The sequence below is a fragment of the Eublepharis macularius genome, chromosome 11, assembly GCF_028583425.1.
Source record: "Eublepharis macularius isolate TG4126 chromosome 11, MPM_Emac_v1.0, whole genome shotgun sequence".
NCBI lineage: Eukaryota > Metazoa > Chordata > Lepidosauria > Squamata > Eublepharidae > Eublepharis > Eublepharis macularius.
The window spans coordinates 54,437,409-54,458,985 of NC_072800.1; the positions used below are offsets into that span (position 1 = coordinate 54,437,409).

General features: G+C 41.1%; 1 protein-coding gene across 1 annotated transcript in view; it reads left to right on the plus strand.

The window, feature by feature from the left end:
- Positions 1-13,685, plus strand: part of CRPPA (CDP-L-ribitol pyrophosphorylase A) — an 89,265-nt gene extending 75,580 nt beyond the window's left edge. Inside the window, exon 10 of the mRNA XM_054991754.1 lies at positions 12,967-13,685. Coding sequence (XP_054847729.1) covers positions 12,967-13,071 — 105 coding nt within the window. The 3' untranslated portion in view covers positions 13,072-13,685. The remainder of the gene's footprint in view (positions 1-12,966) is intronic.
- Positions 13,686-21,577: the final 7,892 nt, after the last annotated feature.

Consider the following 21,577-nt stretch of genomic DNA (forward strand, 5'->3'; position numbering starts at 1 on the left):
CCCGAGAGTTTTCTCTCTGGTAGTTCTGTGGGTCATTACTGTCGGCTATTGTACTTTGCTGTTATGCGTGGCTGAGATCCACAGCTTTGCCAGCGGACACGAGAAATAGGGTAGAAGATCTTCCATTTGAGGGCACCACCTTGTTCTCTGACAAAATACATGAATACCTTTCGAAGAAGAGGAAAGATAGACTTACTGCTTGCTCATATGGCGTGCTTCCACAACACCAGCAGCAGGGTGCATCAAGATCGCACTATACATCCCGCCAGAGAGCGTGGCAACAGTGTTTTCAACCTTATCAGGGGTACACCTACCGCAATCAGCGGGGTTACCAGAGTCCACAATCCTCTTTTTCCAGGAGACCAGGCCAGAAGACGAAGACTAGTGCGCATCAACAGCATGCCAAGGACCAGTCTCAACCACATAAGCTGTTTTGACAATTACAGGGCCCTGATCTGTGTTTTGGAGTCAGGCTGAGTGGCTTTTTCACTGAATGGTGTTCTATCACCTCTGATGTTTGGGTTCAAAAAATAGTTAAATTTGGTTATAAAGTTGAATTTTTGCAGTTACCCTATTTACGACTCCCTGTGTTTTCTTCCGAGATATCCCAGTCAGGGGTACTCTCTGAATTCTCAGCTTTGCTAGAGAAAGGGGCCATAGAGAAGATCACTGACCAAGCCGATTTGCCTGGCTTCTATTCTAAGTTATTTGTAGTGGAAAAGAAAGATGGGGATCTTAGACCTATCTTGGACCTTCGTGGTCTAAATGATTTCATTAGAGTTCATAAATTCAAAGTGGTTACTTTGTAGGCAGTCCTAACCTTGTTACCCTCTGATGCATGGTTCACGGTTATGGACCTGAAATATACCTACTTTCACATTTCCATTTTCCTGGAACATAAGAAGTTCTTTCGTTTTTCTTATGGCAGCCGCATTTTTCAGTATTGGGTTCTCCCATTTGGCTTATCTACTGCCCCATGAGTATTCACAAAATGTATGGCAGTGGTAGTAGCCCACCTGAGACTTCAGGGGTGCTACTTGGATGATTGGTTGCTAGTGGGACACTCGGCCGATGATGTAACTAGGCAAGTTTCGGTTACCTTGACCACTTGCCTTCGTCTGGACCTATTCGTTAATCAGAAGAAGTCCAAACTTACCCCTTCTAAGGTTATACAATTTATAGGGACCACTTTGGATGGTACCTGGAATTCTGGATTCTTGCCCCGGGATAGAGTAGTGAAGATTAAGAACCTCATTAGGAGACTTAAGAGATGTCATTTTCAGTCAGCCCAGTTCTTTCAAACCTTGCTGGGGTGTATGGTGTCCACCACTGCGGTGGTCCCATTGGCTAGGCTACACATGAGGGCCCTGCAGCTTTGGTTTACCTCAGTTTTTTCCCCAGACAGGGATCCGCAACATAGGAGGTTTAATGTCCCTAGAAAAATCCTTCAGTCATTAGAATGGTGGTTGAGTGATGCAAACCTTTTCAAGGGTGTACAGTTTGGTTGTAGACAGCCCCAAGTGTCTGTTACGACAGATGCTTCTAATCTGGGTTGGGGAACCCATTGTACGGGTTCCTATGCTCATGGTGTGTGGGACTCGACTGAGAGTCAGGAACATATTAATCTTCTAGAACTGAGGGCAGTGTTCTATGCCTTGATTTCCTTTTCAGATGTGGTGAAGAACAGAACCGTCCAGATTCTCACGGACAATACAACGACTATGTTTTATATAAACAAGCAGGGAGGCACGGCTTCTGTGACTCTGTGCAACGAAGCAGTGAGAATCTGGAACTGGGCTATGGATCATTCGATACGGTTGCAAGCAATGCATATCCCCGGCATAGACAATTCACTAGCAGACCATTTGAGCAGGTTGCAGAGAGACAACCACGAGTGGTCCCTTTGGATGTTTATCTAAACCCAGTCCTTTCCGAATGGGATTATCCTGGAATAGATCTTTTTGCTTCTGAAGAGAATCACAAGGCTCCCAAGTTTTGCTCCAGAGGTGGTGTAGGCCGCGGGTCTCTTTGGGACGCATTTCAACTCAAGTGGTCTGGACACCTCTTCTACGCATTTCCCCATTCCCCCTAATGTCCGGGGTGATCAGCAAGATGCTAGCAGACGGGACTTCAGCCATCCTGATAGCTCCCTTTTGGCCGCGTCGACCGTGGTTTCATATTCTACTGCGGTTGCAGACCCGGATGTACAAATTCCCAGAGAAAGCGGACCTTCTTACATGGAAGGGAGTGCTCCACCACAAGATAGAGAAACTCAAACTGACAGCATGGCTGATCTCTCAGGCGTAGTCTTTTCCTCTAGTGTGACTCATGTACTGCGGAATGCGAGGTGACTGTCCACTTGCCAGTCTTATGCATTTAAATGGGAAAAGTTTGGTGCTTGGTGCAGCGAATGGAGCCTAGATCCTTTCCTTTCCTCCCTGCTTGAGGTTCTAGATTTCCTTTGGGGACTGAAACAACGGGGGTTATCAGTCAAGATGTATTTGGCGGTTATTTCCGCTTTTCACCCCCCCAATAGATGCGCCAAAACGTTTTTTTCTCATCACACTGCCAAATTATTTCTGAAAGGATTAAATAATTTATTCCCTCCTGTTGGAATTATTGTTCCTCAGTGGTCGTTGCCTCTAGTATTGATCAGACTTATGTCTAAGCCCTTCGAACCCTTGGCTACATGTGCATTACATTTCCTCTCCATGAAGGTGGTCTTTTTGGTGGCCATTACTTCGGCCAGGAGGGTGGGGGAGTTGCCTGCGTTGTCCTGTGAGCCCACCTTTTTGAAAATTCACACGGAAAAGTTAGTTCTTCGAACAAAAGTTGAGTTTCTACCTAAAGTAGTTTCTTGTTTCCATCTGTCCCAAGAGATACCCTTGCCAGTATTTTTTCGCACTCAGAGTTCTAATGCTGAGAAAGCTTTACATTCTCTCTCTTTTTTATTTTCAGAACAAGAGGGGGTTACAAAAGAAGAAGGGGGAATAACAGGGTCAGAGGAACATTAATATTTTGCACTACAAGAGTTGTTATAATAAAATACAGAGTACACAGAACATACCTTAATCAGAGTTCATCAATATTATGTCTCCTATGTGTCTTCTCAAACTAAATATGATCTTTTTCCTGCACAATATTAAATTTTAAATCAACTAAAGATCAAATAAGTGGTCTCCCTATACATTCTAACTGCTATATCTTAGTATGGTCTAATGCTTCTATACAGATCGTTTCTATCTAACTTAACTATTTTGCCAAAGTTTCCATATCATGCATTCTACCTCATCACTAATATTTAACCAATTTCATCTTATCAGAACCTAACCTTATATCCAATCTATAACAATATATCAGTATACTATCCTATTTTGGTTTCTAAAACTAATACATTTTATTCATTTTATCCTTTGTAAGCAAAATAATTTCCCCATTTCTCTTTGAATTCTCTCATTGGTCTTCTGTTTAAATAGCTTGTTAGTTTTGCCATCACTGCGTATTCTGCCATCTTTATCTCTCCAGATTTCCTTAGTTGGGCATTCATCTTCCTTCCATCTGGTTGCAAATACCACCCTTGCCACCGTCAATAGATATCTAAATAGTTTGTGTAATTTTCTGTCTACATTTTCTGGTAGTATTCCCAACAGCATAGTTTGTGGATTCATGGCAAAATCAAATTTTAAAATCTTATGCATCTCAGCATGTATTTCTTTCGAAAATTTTTTGCTTTTGTAGCAAGTCCATCACATGATAGAAGGAACCATCTGCTTCATTACATTTCCAACATAACCCCACATATTTCTTGTCCATTTTCTCAATGTCTTTTGGTGTAATGTACCATCTAAAAAACATCTTATACCAATTCTCTCTTAATGTTTGACTTGCTGTAAATTTTATGCCCTTTGTCCAAAGATTCTCCCACTGCTGAAATGTTATTTCTTCTCTGAAATTTTGCATCCACTTTATCATACACACTTTTTGTTGTGATTCAGTATCATTGGAGTAAAAGTTTATATATTAGACCCAAGATGTGTTCTTTTTTCTGCATGATTAATTTCTTAAAGTCGGTAAGCTTCCTTAGTTGTCCTCTGAGTTCCTTCTGGGCTTCTTGTATTCTGAAAACTGCCTGAAAATATATCAGCCATTGTATTTTCTTTCCTTCATCTTGAATTTCTTGCCATGTGTTTATCTCTCCTTGAGAGTTTATCATATCTTGGTATGTTATAAAATATTTATAATTCTCTTTACATTCAGCTTTACATTCTCTTGATGTGCGTAGGGCACTCCTTTTTTTATTTGGATCGGGTTAAACCGTTTAGGGTGGATTCCCATCTATTTCTGTGTTATACAGGGCAGAAGAAAGGTAAAAGGGCAACCCCTCAAACCTTAGCTGGGTGGGTAGTTCAGACCATTGTAGAATGTTAAGAGACTACTAATGTACCTTGTCCATTGGGAGTTCATGCTCATTCCATCAGGTCCCAGGCGTCGTCAGCCACTCTTCTGAAAGGTTTGCTGCTCCAAGACATCTGCAGGGTGGTGATGTGGGCTTCAGCTGACATGTTTGTCAAGCATTATGCGTTGGATGTCCTGGATAGAAGGGAGACGGCAGTTGGGACAGTGGTCTTCCTGTGATAACTCTTCATTGCCTCCACTCAGGAATTTAAGCTTTGTAATCTCCCATGTGGGACTGCACAGGAAGTCCGTCGATGAAAAATAATGTTTCACTTATCCAAAACTGCTGTTCCTCTAGGTCTTCCATGCTGGCACACATGCCCTCCCTCCTTCCCTGCTAACACTCTTGGTACTTACTTTGCAGCACGGTGGGGAAAGAAGACTGAGGGTATGTCGGGGGCGCCCCATCTCTTAGACACCATTTTTGGTGGGAAAGAACAGCCGCGCATGGGCGCAGAGAGGCAGGGGCGCCCCCTAGTGGTATTGAGCTAAAAAAATCTCTGAAATCAGCAGGCCTACGCGTGTGCAGTCCCATGTGTGCCTGCACAGAAGACCTAGATGAACAACAGTTACAGGTAAGTGAAATACTGTTTTTTTTCAGGACCTTAGCAAAAATACCCCAGATTAGCTGGGTTCAATTAGCAGAATGAATGTCTGGAGATATTTAATTTTTATCATTTAGTGATACTTGGCTAAATGAACACTGTTATAGTCTCCTTTGTGAATTAATCTGAAGAAACTTAACAGGGGGAAAATTTGCAACCATGTTGGCTAGCTCTAATGTTTATAGTATGAATGAGTGGTGCCATCTTCCCTGGTTTAAAAAGTATGATTTTTCTTATTTTTTAAAAAAAATCAGTCCAGGAAGCAGAATGAAATAGCTTTTATAAAGTATAATGGGGGTTAAATGTTGTTCGGCTTTGGGAAAACAGAATATTCCAGATACATAGGACAGTGATGGTTAGAAAATCATGTCAAGACTTGGACAAGATTGAGATCTTTGTTTTGCTAAATCGCAGAATAACTGGGAGTGAGCAAACCACTCTCAATCAAAGTTTAATTTGTTTATCCAATTAAATATAATTTTCATGACATTCTTAGGCAAGAAGCAGAACTTTGATACTAGGCAAATAGGTAAAATTATTTTTTTCATATTAGAATGAAAGCTTGTTAGTTAAAAAGATCTGACTCTTATATTTATTGCAATCCTAAGCAGAGTTACACCCTTTTAAGTGCATTGAAGTCAATGGGCTAAAAAGCGTGCAACTCTCTTTAGGATTCCACTGCTTGTTTTGAAAACTTATCGCCATTTGACTTTTATCAAGGAACATCAGACCATTGAAATCACTTGCAAACCCTTTCCAAGCTTTCCAGCAGGTTCTCTTTTGACTGAGGTGTGACGGGGAAGGGGCACAGCTAGCAGAGGGGGAGAGATGGCCAGCCTGACTCAGTGTTTTGTCTCACACAGCAAGAACATTGTATAGAAAACGTAATGGCAGCCAGAACAGGGTATAGAAAACTTTCCTGACATGTTTCATTTGTGTACATGCTTAAAGAACAATTAAGTAATTAATGATGTTTTCAGTCTTCCAGTTGTGCTCTGAGCAATGGTTTCATGTGCCACCATTTTAATAATGATGATAGCATTAAAAAGACGTTAATGGTGTCATGTGCAGTATGGTGGCCTGGCTTGTGAAGCCACAGTTCCAGAGGCCATGAAATTGCAATCCATTTGGACATTTAGGGACTAACTGATACACTACATACAAGTATATGGAATGGAGCCTAAATCAGGTTTTGCTGATACAGGGTGGGGGGAAGAAGAACTATTTCCTCTTTGGTTCTGGGATTCTATTTCACTGAGGTTTGCAAACTTAGATCTTTGGATCTAATCTCCAGGAGTGGAGAGGAATCAGACCTAAAAGGAAATGGAGCTGTAGAAATCCGTTCATCCCTGTATTTTTTCGTTTCCTTTTTTTTCCTTTGCCATTTTCCAGCATTTCCTCCCAGCCATCTTTGATGGATTATGCACAACTAAAAGGAATGTTTGGAATGAATTCGGTAGTTATTATAAATTATTGTTTATTTCTCAAATTATTCTTAGTTTGTAGGAGTTAGGATTAATTGGAGATTTGAAAGACTAATAGTAAATTTAGATAAATACAGGTTATCATATTTTCATGCTTTTGTCTAGACAAGAAAGTCCTTCATATCACACAAGATTATTGTTTATTAATTCAGTGTACCTAAGAAGCCAAGGAAATGTCCTTTAAACTATGGAAAACTGCATTTCTTCTTTACGTTCCATAGAGAGTTTTAATGGCTTGTAATCTCTCCAAAGACGTTTCAGTTTGCAACATTCCTTAGTCTATTTCTCAGAATATATGGGTCACAATGTAAATGGATTCTTACGGTGGCCTTCCATCTATGTCAACTTCATTTATGGATACAAGATGCTTAATGGTTGCTGATATCGTTGTAACTTTAATTCACAAGTACTGTTCCATTTATTTCAAAGAATATAATTACTGTGTTCTGTGGGCTGTGTTCTATATATTACATCATTATTGTGGGGAGGAGATACTTATGTGGGAAGAATATAAAATGAATTTCATTAAATGCCCAAATCCACTGTATCTAAAATAGAACACCTGCATCTCTTCCCCCTTCACTCCTGTGCCAGAATTCCTGCAGGTTTCCCATGCAAATTGCTTATGTCCTTGAAAATCTTTGTTTGGGGCTTTCTTGCAAAGCATAGGAACATGAAGCATGTATCCAAGATACTGTGTATCTTAAGGACTGCCTTCTCCTGTATGAACCTACTCATTCACTTGTGTCATCTTTGGAGACCCTGCTTCAGGTACACACACCCATATGAGGCTAGATGGGTAGCAGCCCAAGAAAGGGCCTTCTCAGTTGTGGCACTAATGCTTTGGAACTCCCTCCCCAGGGAGATTTGTTTGTCCCTCTGTATTGCTTCTGCCAGTGGGTGAAGACTTTTTAATTTTGCTGTTACTGGCTCCCCCTCCCTGTTCTTCATATTGTGTCTTCGTGTGTGTATATTTATTGAATTTTTAAATACTATTTTAAATGTTGTTATAAATTTAAATTGTTTTGGAATGTTGTTTTAAATTGTTGGTTAGTGTTTTAGTGTTTTCCTCCTGGGGGACTTTATTTTGAATAGAAAGGTGACACACAAATGTTTTAAATTAATTAATTAATCATGTCCAGGCAGGAGCCTATAGGATTAAGCACAATACTTCAGATGCCTGTTTCCTAGACCATACAGGGCTTTAAAAAAAATAGCACCTTGATTTGGGCTGAGAAATGATCAGGCAACCCATGAAGATCTCTAATTATGATACAGTGTATAAATAATACTGGAGTATTCCTTCTCTTAATTTTTTTCCTTTCTTCGTTTTAAATTGAAGCCAGTTGCATACTTCTTTCTCAGGGGATCTGCTTTTGAAGCCCTTTATCACTTTTGTAGCTCTCTTTTGAATCATTTCCAATATTTAGTAGAGGAAATAGTTGAGCATAGTACTAAGATTTTAAAATCCTGGCAATACCAAATGCTGGTTTTCATGAAAATATTGACCAAAAGGAGACTGCACAGCAAATTAAATCAAATAAAATCATTCATCATTACAGAATGGGGGAAGAATTGAGCCCAGAAGCGAATAGGCAGTAAATAAAGTTTTTCTAACATAGGCAAGACATAATACCCTGCTCTCTGGTTGTGCCTCTGTATTTTGCCTGATGCCCCTTCCTGTTCAACTTCTCCACTCAAATATTAAAATATTGCTACATTTATTCTCTAGTGACACTGAGAATGAATTTTGACATGTATTTGCCATATCCAAGTGAAGAGTTTTGCTTGACAAAAATAAAAACTGTGTGAGCCTGTTCCACTCATTGCCATGCACATTTGGATTTATCAGTACAAATGGCCAAACTTCAGTAATACCTCCAGAATATAGATATACCGCTTTCTAGCAGTGAGAGATCTGCCAGATACTGAAATGTGCAAAAGTACACTTCAGTTTGTGGAATGGCTTCCCCCAAAGCGACACAGCCCTAAAATCAGATGCTGCAAGTACACAATTGAGTCCACCTTGAATTATAACACTTGCCTTGTTTCTTTTTTAAAGTAGGTTCTGGGAATCTAACAGCTGTATGACTGGCAAATGCCCGTATTGCTTTATCTTGAAAATTATGTCCACATGATGTAGTAAATATTTTATACTTTGGTATATATGCATAGCAAATCACCCGTGTAAATAACAGTGGAAATTATTCCTACCCAGGAAGACAGATTTTACACCAGGATCTGGGTTAACTGAACCAGTATTTTAAAAAAAAAATGTTTTTTTCAGCAGTGGTGGGAGGGGTGACCACAGAATTTAGCAATAGATAGGAAAGAACAATCATCAGGATCACTGTGTTTTTTTGTTACAGGTTTTGCTGATGAGTAAAACAGTTCACTTTACACGATCCATAAGCATTGCATCCTAGAAGGCACAGAACTGCAGGAACAGCAGTGGGTGGTCGATAATACAGGATAATTGGTGTAGGATGACAACAAGATCTCTGCTGCTTATTTTGTTTTCCTGTCCTGTTGTGTATTCTGGTTTGCAGTGTGTCTAAACCTTTCAAGTATTTGAGCCTGTGAAGCTACTGATGTTTGAATATTTAACTTCCTAAACATAGTCATGAAACTACTAAAAGGTTTAGTATTACACCATTGAACAAAAAATTCAATGACGCAATACTCTTGTGGGCATGGGGGGAAAGTTGCAGTAGATATAGTTGCGTGCGTCATCTTTATCAAGTTAGTTTGCACTGCCAGCTTCATTCAATGGAAGTTCAAGGAATTGTGGTTTTTCCATCCAGATTCTACTGGGACTGGATTATTCATTTAGATGTTCATCTGTAAACAAGAAAGGCAATTCAAACCTCTATTTTATCTTTTTATTTAAAGTGTCCAAAATTTTTTTACAAGCCTCTTAGGAAAAAGAGCTGAATATATAATTATTGAGAACTCACTCAGTGAAAAAATATTTGGATAATTACTTTTAACCCTGCAGAGAAAGTGAAGGTTAGAGTTTCATTGATCATCTGTCAGCACCCTGAGGGTGTTTTCTTGCACTGGCTATCATTTACCATGAATGTTCCTAGCAAGCTGAGAGTGAGATAGCAGAGGGAATATTGAGCTAGGTTTTAAATCCCTGCTAAGTGTGGCTGTAACAGAGAAACTATCATAGCTATTTTGTTGCATGTATTCCATATTCTCGGACCTCTGATGATAGCTTTTGATGTAAGCTTAGGGTAACTGAAGACTGATCTGATGTGAATGGCCCAGGCTAGCCCAGTCTTATCAGTTCTTGGAAGCAGAGCAGAGTCAGCCCTTATTAGTACTACTAGTACTAATTACTTATCACCCTCTCATATGATATATATGTGTTAGGTCAATGTAGTTCAGTTTTGGAGTATGTACTGCTTGAATATAATAAAAAGTATTGTGTATATTAGCCTTATTTTGGTACCAAGAATATTGCCTGTGACTGTATCCCTCTGCCCATGTGTTTATTCACTGCATGGAGAGGATGAGTGCATATCAGTGTGCTGGCCCAGCCCCTGCCTATGATGTCTGAGTGTTCTATGTGGGGCAAATGCACAAAGGAAGTGCTGTGTACATAGTGATGCTGATTATGAGGAGATGCACATGTAGACATTTTGTGTGTTCATTTTCTGTTGCTGCCTTCCAACAAGATAGATCTCAATATTTTATTTTTTTCTATATCAAGCATAGTGTCTCTTATCAATATCTTGCATTATAAGCAGTCACTTGTTCTCCGTTCAGTCCTTAAAAATCTAGTCTGCGTGTCCTTGTGCTCTACTTCTTCAGTTGGAATTAATTTCACCAGTCGTTTTGTGGTATAAATTGTGAAACTAGCTCTAGTTTTATAAAATAAATTTCTTGCTCCATCTGCTTGCAATGCTCTGATGGGAGAAAAGGAACAGAAGGCAGGAAATCAAGAAGGAGAGAAAGGAACTTGGTGTGTACAAATTTGAACAAGGATGTACAAGGAAAGGGATCATTGGTTTATACACCCTAGCATTGTCGACTGTGACTGACAGTAGCTGACTGGGGCCTTACACCAAGATTTTCCAGTCTGCTAACAGAGATAGTTTAACTGCAGATGCCAAGGATTAGGCATGTACCATTTTTTATTCATTCATTTTTTATTTCCATTCATTCAAATAGAAAACACACTTCCAGCTGTAGCATTTTGTGTTCAGTCTCTATGAAGGTCTTGGGGATTATAACTTCACACAAGGTATCATTCTGGCTTAAATTTGGATGGATAGGAGAATGGTTCCTGGTATTCCAGGCAATGTACCTTTTGTATGGCAGAGTTGGTACAGGGAGTTGTATAGTATCCTTAGAGTGCAAGCAGAGTTGCATGGTAGAGGGTGGCTTCCGCCTGACACTGCAAGGAAAGCAGATAGCATAACATAGTGGGCTAAGAGCCTTGCATTTGGTTCACCAAGGAAGGTAGGTCCTAGAATAGGCTACAGAAGATTGCCTTCTGATTCCTGGCACAGTGCAGAAAAAACACTCAGCAATGTTGCTATGTGGAGAAAGGAAGGCATTTAGTGGGTGTGGAGTCTTCTTGGCACCCTTGATAACAATTCGTCCCCCAAGATACTAAGTGTATGATTTTGAAGGAAGAAGGCGAGAAAAGAGTGAGAGCTCTGCAACTGCAGGCAAGGGCATTCAGGTGCAGTGTCCCAAGTAGTGAGTATGAGTAGCTTCTGTACTGGCAGCCTTATGAGCAGAAGTGTGCCTACTGTTGAAACAATTGGCTATGCTTCTACAACTGTGATAAACATGGCAGCAAGAGTCATGGTCATTCACTTGCTCAAAGGACTTTGGGCAAGATGAGGAGGGCGTTGTGGGGAATGTTTCTTTTAATAAGTACATTATGAGATGTGAGGGGAATCTTGGCAGCAAGGAGCCCCCTCAGTTTCTTTCCACAACTATTTTTGCAGGCAGCTCAAAGTCAAAGGCAGTGAATTCCCAATATGGGGGGGGGGGGTTGGGTGATAGTTCTGGCTAGGCGCCTCACACTGGTGCCCATTCTAAAAAGCTTCAGGGCATTATATTTAAAAGGATTGTGGTACTATCTCTCTAAGAATCAGGTAAAGGTTCAGCTGACCAGGCAGTGGGCCTATTGTGTCTGTCACTAATGAGATTTGGAGCAGGCGGAGTACATTACACAATGTGCTGCTGTCCCTGACTACATTGATGGAGCAGCTAGTAAGGGTACAGCAGAGGATAGGTAGACCTTGCTCAGACTCAGATTCTTTACAGAACCATATGATTGCCAAAACCATCCAGACCATGTTCCTCAGCACGAAGGGGCTGCAATGCATGGAAATAGCTGTGGATGGGGCTGCCTGGTGACAGGTGGTGTCAGCAGCATGTCTTTAGATAATGAAGGATAACAAATTTGTGGTTGCACTGGCACTGCTTGACTGTAAGCAGTGGGACACCCTGACAGTGCCCTAAAGCAATACCAAGATGCCACTGAAACTTCAATACTGCCACTGTTTCTGTGAGCTGCATTGTCCCTATCTAAAGGTGCAGGACAAAAGATGGCAGGATTCATTATCAGGCGTAGGTCAGGGCCAAAGGAACCCATCCTTGGTCTGGAGATGTTCAGCCGGGTGCAGAGGTTGAAGGAGCAAATAGCATAGCTGAGTAGAGCAAAGGAACTACTGTGACAGAGGATGTTTTGGCTGCAATCAGTGACTTGATCAGGGAGTGTAAAGCATACAATAAAAGGAGCAGATGAAAGGAGGAGAGGGAGAGCCACCATCCTATCCATCTACCTGTTCTGTGACATTGGTGGGGGAATTCCTTTTCCATTCTGTTCCAGTAGTATTTAGTGTATTCCCCCTCCCCTTGTGTTTCTGCCTAGCATCTGGGTGTGGGATTTGCAGTCATAACATTTGTCTCTTCGTCCTCTCTGTGCATACCTCTGAGATAGTAGTAATAGTAACCACTAAATGAAATAGAAGATAAGACTCACTCTTACCATAATTTCAAAGTAGCAAAGAATGAATATCTCAGGCAAATAGGCTCTACTACTTCTTCAGAATCAAGAAAGGTTTCCTTAAGCTACAGAGCCTTCGGTGTTATTGGTGGAACCACTCTGTACAAAGCCATCGGTACAGTTATTTTTTGTTGCAGGATCTTTTTGACCTGATAGTCGGAAAGATTGCATGTCTGTTTCATCTCTCCTGATTCCTTGATTTTCATATGCTTATGAATTCTGTAGACTGTCAGACTTCAAGAGAAATTTGGTTTTGGTACACAATGAGTGGGTTTTTTAAAAAAAAAATTAAGTTCATTAATTTGTAAATACTAGATGTTTTGAATTTAATAAATAAATGAATTTAGAAATAAAAGTGACTGATTTAGGTATTCTTTTTTTCCCTCAGGACAATTTGAAACTTCAAGAGACTGCTGAGACTGCTGCTACACTTATCACAGCATTAATTAGAGACAGAAATCCTGCCTTTGTTGGCCAGCTTCTAGTAGCATGAGAAAGAAAAGCTCAATTCTTTGCCAAAATTTCAAGCAGGCATTCTAAAATCTTTTGCTAATTAGTGAAAACATGGAATGTTTAAAATTGCAATTACAATCTAGTACCAGTGTTTTCAGAACATCATTGGATGTTTAAGAGAGAGGTTTTATGCAAAACAGAAGTTATTGTAAGGTGTATTTTGCTTTGTTGAACATGCCCTGACTGCCTTTGGACAGAGAGTGTAGCTAAAAATATGATCGTATGTTCAAAGCTGGTATCACCACACAGTTATTTATTTCAAAATGGATAAGGGCATGGTCTAGTGAAGCACTTTAAGTCATGTTTCTTCCCAGTAACAGAGGTTCATTTTCAGAATGCGCAGGCCAGCCAATCAGTAGGTTTGTAGCTAAAAATTCCTTTGGGGGCATCTACCCCCTTCCCTGAGCGCATGTGCAACTTATTTGCTACTGAAACAGCCCACACCCTGGGAGGAGCGATGCCCTCGACCCTCAGTTCCCTTTTTGCCACTAGTCAGAGAGGTTCTTTGTAGTGCCTTTCATCAGATTCCTTCTCCACCTGGACAAATGGGAGAGAGACAGTCAGAATGGCTGAAAAGGACATTTAAAATGTGCACTCAGTGCAGTATGAAAAGGACGAAAATAGATGGACATTCCCTTTGCTTGATCTGTTTAGGAGAGGGGCATAATGTTAGGTTGTGCAAACACTGCCACAGCTTCATCTCTAAGGCCAATTGAAAGAACCACCAGGCTCAAGGATACTTTGTGGAAATGGGCATTGTCAGCTGCGGCTGCCACTAAATCAGCTCTGACAGTACCAGCTATTTCACTGGCTGAGATTCCAACCTACTTGGACCCAACAATACCACCTCAGATCCAAAAACATCCAAAAACAGTCAGCCTCTAGCACACCAAGCTCTTCAGAACCAGCAGTTCAGACAGCACCAATGAGCCTCAAGCACTCCGAGCCCATCCGCCTTGACAACCCTCTCAGTAATGTTCCAAGTCTAGCAAGCCAGCGAATCAAGTGGTACGAGCGCCATCTATAACACCTGCCTTTACAGATCTACAGTTGGATCCAAGCCCTGTTGGGCCTGGATCTGAAGGGACAGAAATTCCGGAATAGTTCAAAATACCTAGAAAAAAAGACTAAATCCAAGTCAAAACACTCCAAGCATAAGAGGAGCTCCCACAGGATGCAAGTTACAGACATTGAGACTGAGGATTTGGAGGTAGTGGAGATGCCACATATCCCTTCCCCTCACTCGGGTTCCTGCTCAGTTTGTTCCTCGGAAGAGGAAGGAGAGTTACCCCACAAACCTTGATACCCGGTCAGTCTGAATTCTGGACCACTTTCACTGCAAAGCTGCTGTTCGCACAAATGCCTCCACTTTCAAGGGTAGATTGGGGCAAATCTTACAGAATAGAATAGGTTAGACCCACATCTGATCGGGTGCAACCGAGGGTGCATCATCCACAACATTAGTTTCCAAAACCTTCTATGGCATTCCATCTATCTGAGCCAGATCAAGAGCCTTACTTTGGGGAGCAGAACCCAAGTCTACCTTTGGAACTATCACCGGACGAGACAGTGAGAGATAGGGAACCTGTTTCTCTCACAGATGACTTTCAACTATATGCCGAACAGATGCACTCTATGGCTATGTCCGTATGGACATAGGTGCTGCTTCTTCTAAGCCTAAACCCAAGGACAAAATATTACAACAACAACTATTCAGGGAACCCAACATTGCGTTTCCCATGATAGAGGGAATTGTAGACTTGATGTCCAGAATATGTGAAAAACCAACATCTATCCTACCTTCAGCAGGCCAGGCAACTTGCCCCCTATCTTTCAACCCGCAATCTAACGACAGTGATCCATGCAGTGGTCACCTCCAGATTGGACTACTGTAATTCGCTCTATGCGGGGCTTACCTTGGGTCTGACCCGGAAATTGCAGCAGGTCCAGAACACTGCTGCTCATGTCCTGACAGGAACGCCATACAGGGCACATGTGACTCTAATTTTGCAGCAGCTACACTGGCTCCCCATGTTGTTCCTGATCAGGTTCAAGGTTTTTGTCTTAACCTATGAAGCCCTAAATGGACTGGGACCAGCATACCTGAGGGACCGCCTCTCCCGATATGTACCCCGGAGAGCACTTAGATCAGCAGGAAAACACCTGGTGGTCCTAGGCCCTAGGGAGGCTCGACTGGCCTCAACTAGGGCCAGGGCGTTTTCGGTCCTGGCCCCAACCTGATGGAACTTTCTGTCAGAGGACACTTGGGCCTGCCAAGACCTTGTGTCCTTTCAGTGGGCCTGCAGGACAGTTGTTCCACCAGGTATATGGTTGAGGCCAGCATGCAGATCCACTAAATCAGCCTCCCTCCCGGTCTCCTATCAGTGGTGGGGCCATATGATCATCTGCCCCCACATGTGAGCAGTGATTCTGAACATCAATTCACATCTCCACCCCCCTTTTCTCTTTATATATGGGTTACAGGGAAGGGTGAAAGGAATCCAGTCCTGGGATTCTACAAGTTATGTTGTAGAGCTGTTACGCTGCTGAACTTGAATCTGTGAATTTTATGATTTTGTTTTATTTATTGTATTTTACTTGTAATGTATTTATATGCTGTAATCCGCCCTAAGCTCGTTTATGGGGAGGGTGGAGTATAAATTTAATAAATTAATAATAATAATAATAACTCTCTGGAAAAGGGTGTATTACAATAGATACCAGCATCTGAACCTAGACTGGGGTTTTACTCTAGGTTCTTTTAGTTCAGAAAAAGGTTGAAGGGGTGTTGGACCCTTACTAGGTCTGAGGGATTTGAGCAATTTAGAATGATAACAATCAGTATGGTGCTACAGCTGTTTCCCGATGATTCTTGGTTTGCATAGCTAGACCTGAAAGACACCTGTTTTCATATCTCAACCCATCCATCCAACAGGAGATTTCTAAGATTTCAGTTTGGGGAGAACATATATCAATAACAGGTCCTACCGTTCGGACTAGCTGTGGCTCCAAGAGCATTCACTAAGTGCATGGCCATAGTAGTTGCACACCTGAGAACTAAAGGCTGATCCATTTACCCTTATCTGTATGATTGGTTGATCTCTGCCCATTCCAAGGAGGTCTTACAAAATCAGTCCCAAACACTGTCATGTTTAGAGACACGTTGGTGTTTGGGATTGATGGTTAATTTTAAGAAATTTAACCTTATCCCTTCCAAAAGAGTGGTATTTATTGGTGTATTGCTAGATGATGATTCAAATAAGGCTTTTCTCCCAGTGGAGAGAGCACAAAGGAATAAAACCCTAGTCAGATCTATGATGAACTGTAGATTTCAGTCAGCTAAAAATTCAAATGCTTCTTGGGCTAACAGCTGCAATTACAACTGTGACCTCTCTGGCTAGGTTGCATATGAGGAGATTACAAATGTGGTTCCAATCTGTCCATAACTCCCCAAATAGAAAGTATTATATTCTGAGAACATCTGTTAGATTACTGTACGGGTAGTTATCAGATCCCTATCTACTTAGAGGGGTTCCATTTGGTGCCTCAAAGATTGAAGTCACTGTTACCACAGATGCTTCGATGGAAGACCAGGGGTGCACATTGTGACCATCTCACTACCTATGGCACTTAGTTGAAAGATGAAAGAAATTTACTTACTAGTATATTAGAAATGAGGGCTGTTTGTTATCTCCCTTGCAAATATTGTACAAAACAAACATCCAAATACTTGCGGACAACTATGTTCTACGTAAACAAACAAGGAGGCACTATATCAGGGGTGGCCACACTTGCTTAATGTAAGAGCCACATGGAATAAACCTAAGATGTTTGAGAGCCACAAGACATGATGCATTGAAGTGACTTCAGAGGAAGAGGTGGGTTTGGGGGAGTGCCCTGAAATGGCATCACAGGAAGGGGTGGGGTTTTGGCACAGTATGCTGGAAGTGACACCATCAGAAGGGGTAGAGCTTGGGAAGGACTATCACCTGACCTTTGACCTGGAAGTGACATCACAAAAAGTGATGTCATCCTTGCAAGGCACCACCCCCAAAGACCCCAGGTATTTTTTGAGTTGGACTTGGCAACCCCAATGTTTTATTGAAAATAGGAAATACACGGAAAGAAAGAAGGAAGGAAAAAAGGAAAGGGAGAGAGGGAAAGACATGAAAAGATAGAAAGGAAGAAAAAGAGAAAGACATGGAAAGAAGGAAGGGAAAAAAAGATATGGAAAGAAGGAAGGATAAAAAGAAAGAAAGAAAAAGAAGACATGGAAAGATGGAAAGAAGGAAGGAAGGAATAAAGGAAAAAGACAAGGCATGGAAAGATATGGAAGGAAGTAAAAGGAAAGGAAGGGAAAGAAGGAATGAAATACATGGAAGGAAGGAAGATATGGAAAGATATGAAAAGAAGTAAAGAAGGAAGGGAAAGAAAGACTTGGAAAGGTATGAAAAGACAGAAGTAAAAAGGAAGGAAGGAAGACATGGAAAGAAAAAAATGGAAGGAAGAAATGGAAGGAAGGGAGGAAGATATGGAAAGGTATGGAAAGAAGAAAAGAAGGAAGGAAGATATGGAAAGGTATGGAAATATATAGAAAGATGTAAAGGAAGGAAGGCTTGGAAAGATATGGAAAGAAATAAAAAGGAAGTAAGGCAAGGAAGGGATGGATGGAAAGAAGGAAAGAGATGGAAAGAAAGGAAGAAAGAAATGGAAAGAAGGAGTACCGAGGAGTCAGGTATCACGACATACCCAGATTCAAAGTAAACCATGGTTGATCCTGCAATAGGTGGTCTCCCTCAAGGAGTAACAGTGGCTATACTAAATGCTAGAAAACGTAATACTAGGAAATCTTATGCACATAAATGGGGCATTTGTAGAACGGGCCAAGGACAACGACCTCGACCCCCCTATACATGCCCTTTAGCCTCTGTCCTGGAATATCTATTGAGCCGAAAACATGCTGGGCTTTCTTTCTTTTATATCAAAGTGTATCTGGCTACTATTTTAGCATTTCATTTTCCTGTAGACAAAAAGACTTTTTTCACATTATACGTTTACCAGCAACCAAGAAAAAACTGAAGATTGGGGGTGTTGCTCCTCCCAGAGAGCAGACTGTTTCAGCAGGAAACAAGCAGCTTACGCACTCTGAGAAAGCAGACACCCCCAGAGGAATTTTTAGCTATGAAACCTACCAATCGGCAGGCCTGAGCATGCACAGTCCCATGTGGGCCTAAGATCTCTTTAAAATTACCGTTTAAAATCAAACATCACGCAGTGGGAATTATATTTGATTACAATCAGTGTCTTTTTGTTTTGATGTTTATACACCTTGCGGTATCTACTAGTAAACACATCTCAATGATCATTTATTTTAAAATTATGTAGGTTAAATCATGTTAGAAATCCAATATAGGTGTTAATCACAAAACAGATTGTCAATTTGCATAGTTCTTGTCTGCGCTGTGCATTATCTCACTGGGTTTTGTTCCCTTCTGTTTTTATATCTTTTTATGCATGAAGCTGATATGCCATTGGAGTGAAGCCTCCATGGATTAAAAGTGTGCATTTCAGTTGCTGCATCAGCAAGAAATCACTGATTTCAAGAGACAGAGTGCACTCTTGCTATCTCTGAATTTTGTACCTTAGGCTGAATTCACCCTTTATGGAGCTTTGGGTATCTCCGGTGTTGTGCGCTTTCTTACCTTGAAGTGTATGGTTCATTACCTCTTACTCCTTACCTGTGAATGATAGTCTCCTGTTGTATACTATTAACAATTCCTTATAATAAGTAAGCCTCAGTTATGTTTATGTCACGTTTTATACAAAGCCTGAATTCCTCTGAACATCTGGACAGAAACAGCAAATGTTGCTCCTGAAAAAGAAATATTTCATTTTAAAGGGTCATTTCCAAGAGATCTCAGGAGCAACATTGTGTTGAGGCACAAATTTCCAAGTCATCGTTGCAGAGAATTTTTACCCTCTTCCAAGGAATATAATGAGGGGAGAGGGTATTTGGAAAATTCAGTCAAAGAACTACATAAAGACAAAGTGTTGGATCGTAAGACTGCAATCCTAAGTGAAATCACACCCTTCTGGCCATGGAAGGGTCTAACTTTCTACGTGTACTGTGGAAGCACAAGCAGAGTTCTGCGTGCAGGATTGGTGTTTCCCACCTTTTTTCTGTAAAACCACCTAAAAGAGTTGAGGGACCCTTAGGAACAGCAAGTGATATGGAGGAGGAGACAAGCAGAGGGAACGATCCCTATAAATCATAGATCCAGCAGTTCAAGCAGAAGACTGGGGGTTTTGTTTTGTGACTTAGGTAGTTGTGCAACCCTGGAACTGAAACAGATGAAAGACCTCCATGAGGGTCAGTTACAATGAATGCTGGTTATCAGGCTGTCTTAAATGTTGGGACTGGAAATCATCACACACTGCAGGCAGCATTACTTTTAATATAATCGTACAAAAACTTGGTAGCATTGAAAGCAAACATGTTACATCCAGTAGCCTTCTTCTATCTACTGTTTTTTTTTTGGTTGGAATAGAAGTTTTATAACTTAACTCTGAAGAATTAAACCTCATTAATTTGTCTTTAAAAATATGTGGTGTCTGTCTATAGCCACTCTTTTAGCTACTCCTCTGGAATTCGTTGATTTTCATTGTTGAAATGCCGCAGGATCATTCAAATTATACATGCCAGTCTCAAAAACAATGGCATGAGCGTGAGACATAGGAAATTTCATTTATCAAAATGCGTTTATGCACTGTTCCAGGCTGCCCAAGGCCGCCTGTGACATCAGAGCAAATCAGCTAATGATAGCAGGACAGGAAGACATGTCAAGCATCTTTACATAAGACGGAGCTCTATCAGTGCAGCCTCAGCACCAAGTGTGGTGTTACTTTTATCAGGTCCGGTTTTTTTAAAAATACATCTCTTGAATTGGGGAAGCAAGATGTCAGGAATGGACTTGAGGCCATGTTTGAGAGATCAAAATTTCAGAAATCATAGATCTAATTCTGAACTTGGCCTCTGTGCAGATCAAAAACTCAGAAAATGGAGTCTGGTTTGCAAAAAGGAGGAGGAAATTAAACATGGTTCAAGAAGCCTTAGCTTTCATGATGCTACACTGAAATACCTCAGCCACCATTTTGAGGGAGGTGAGGGGGGAGCAGCAGGAGCTTCCAATACCTCATGAACCTGCTAGGGGGGGGGAGTTGTGCTGCGGGAGGTGGGGGGGAGAAGGAGGGCTGGGAGGAAGGTGCAGGAGCAGTTGCCGCTCCCATCCTCCCAACACCACATTACCCAGCTAGGGGGAAATGACAGCACTGCAAGCAGGAAGGCTAGCAGGTAGGTTGGGTGGGAGCAGTGTGGTGGGTGGGAGGAAGAGTGGGAGTTGCTGCCAATTGATGGGATTCCCCCCATGAATCTCTCAGTTCCTTCGCTTGTAACATTCTAATTCAGAAATGTGCTGCAAACAATACAAATCAACACCACTAGATAGGAGTTCTGATGTAACCTAATATTAACATGTCTTTTGAAAATATCCTGTTTGCTTATCTTTTAAGTAGCCCACCTGGGTCTGTATTCCTTTCTGACAGTACAATTGCTCAGTTCTAATCCTCATAGTCTCCTTTTCAAAGGAGTATATTACTGAATATTATCTACTTGAATACATGGTTTGGGGAATAAAAGATGTTTTATATAACTCTGAAAATAATGCTATTCAAAGGCATTTCCTCTTGATTGTTTCAAGGATCACTTGTTTGAGCCAATAACTAACTTTTACCTCTGAATAAACTTGGACAGAAGCCAACAGTGCAATCCTGTACAGAAGTAGTTCAGTCTAAGCTCATTCAAATCAGTTGGTTTAGGCTAGAGTAACTCTATGCAGTATTGTACTGCAAGATGTATAAGTGAAATTACTCCTTTTAAGGACTCCAGTTGATAGTATTTTCTGTGAACTGCTGATGTTTATGTTGGTGCAGTGTAGATTCATTTAGTCTGTTGCTCATGCCCAGCTCCATCAAGATATGTGAAGATATCTCCAGGCAAAACTTACCTTTTTCTGCTGCTCTTGTCCTGGTTTTCTTATTTGCATATTTGCTTTGTAATTCCAAAATGGTGTGCTAGGAACACAGGTACTTTTTAAAAACCTTTTACAAAACCAGAGGGAATTTCTTTGTAGCTAAAACAGAAGCTCTCATTACTGATGCAGGTTTCCAAAGATTTGATTGGAAGCCTGCAATGCTGAAGAGCAGTTCTTGAAACATCTTGTCTCATGTCAGCCACTTAGTCTTTCTCAAGGTATTTCCCAGGGGGGTGCATAGAAATCTAAGAACGTTGAGATCTCTTTTTGAATGACTGTATAATCCTGAAATTATATCATGCATACTCACTGGTCTTTTGGCTCCCACATACAATTAAACGTAAATAGCTGCACATGATTTGTTGGGCAGAAGGGGGAATGAGGATGACTATGTTT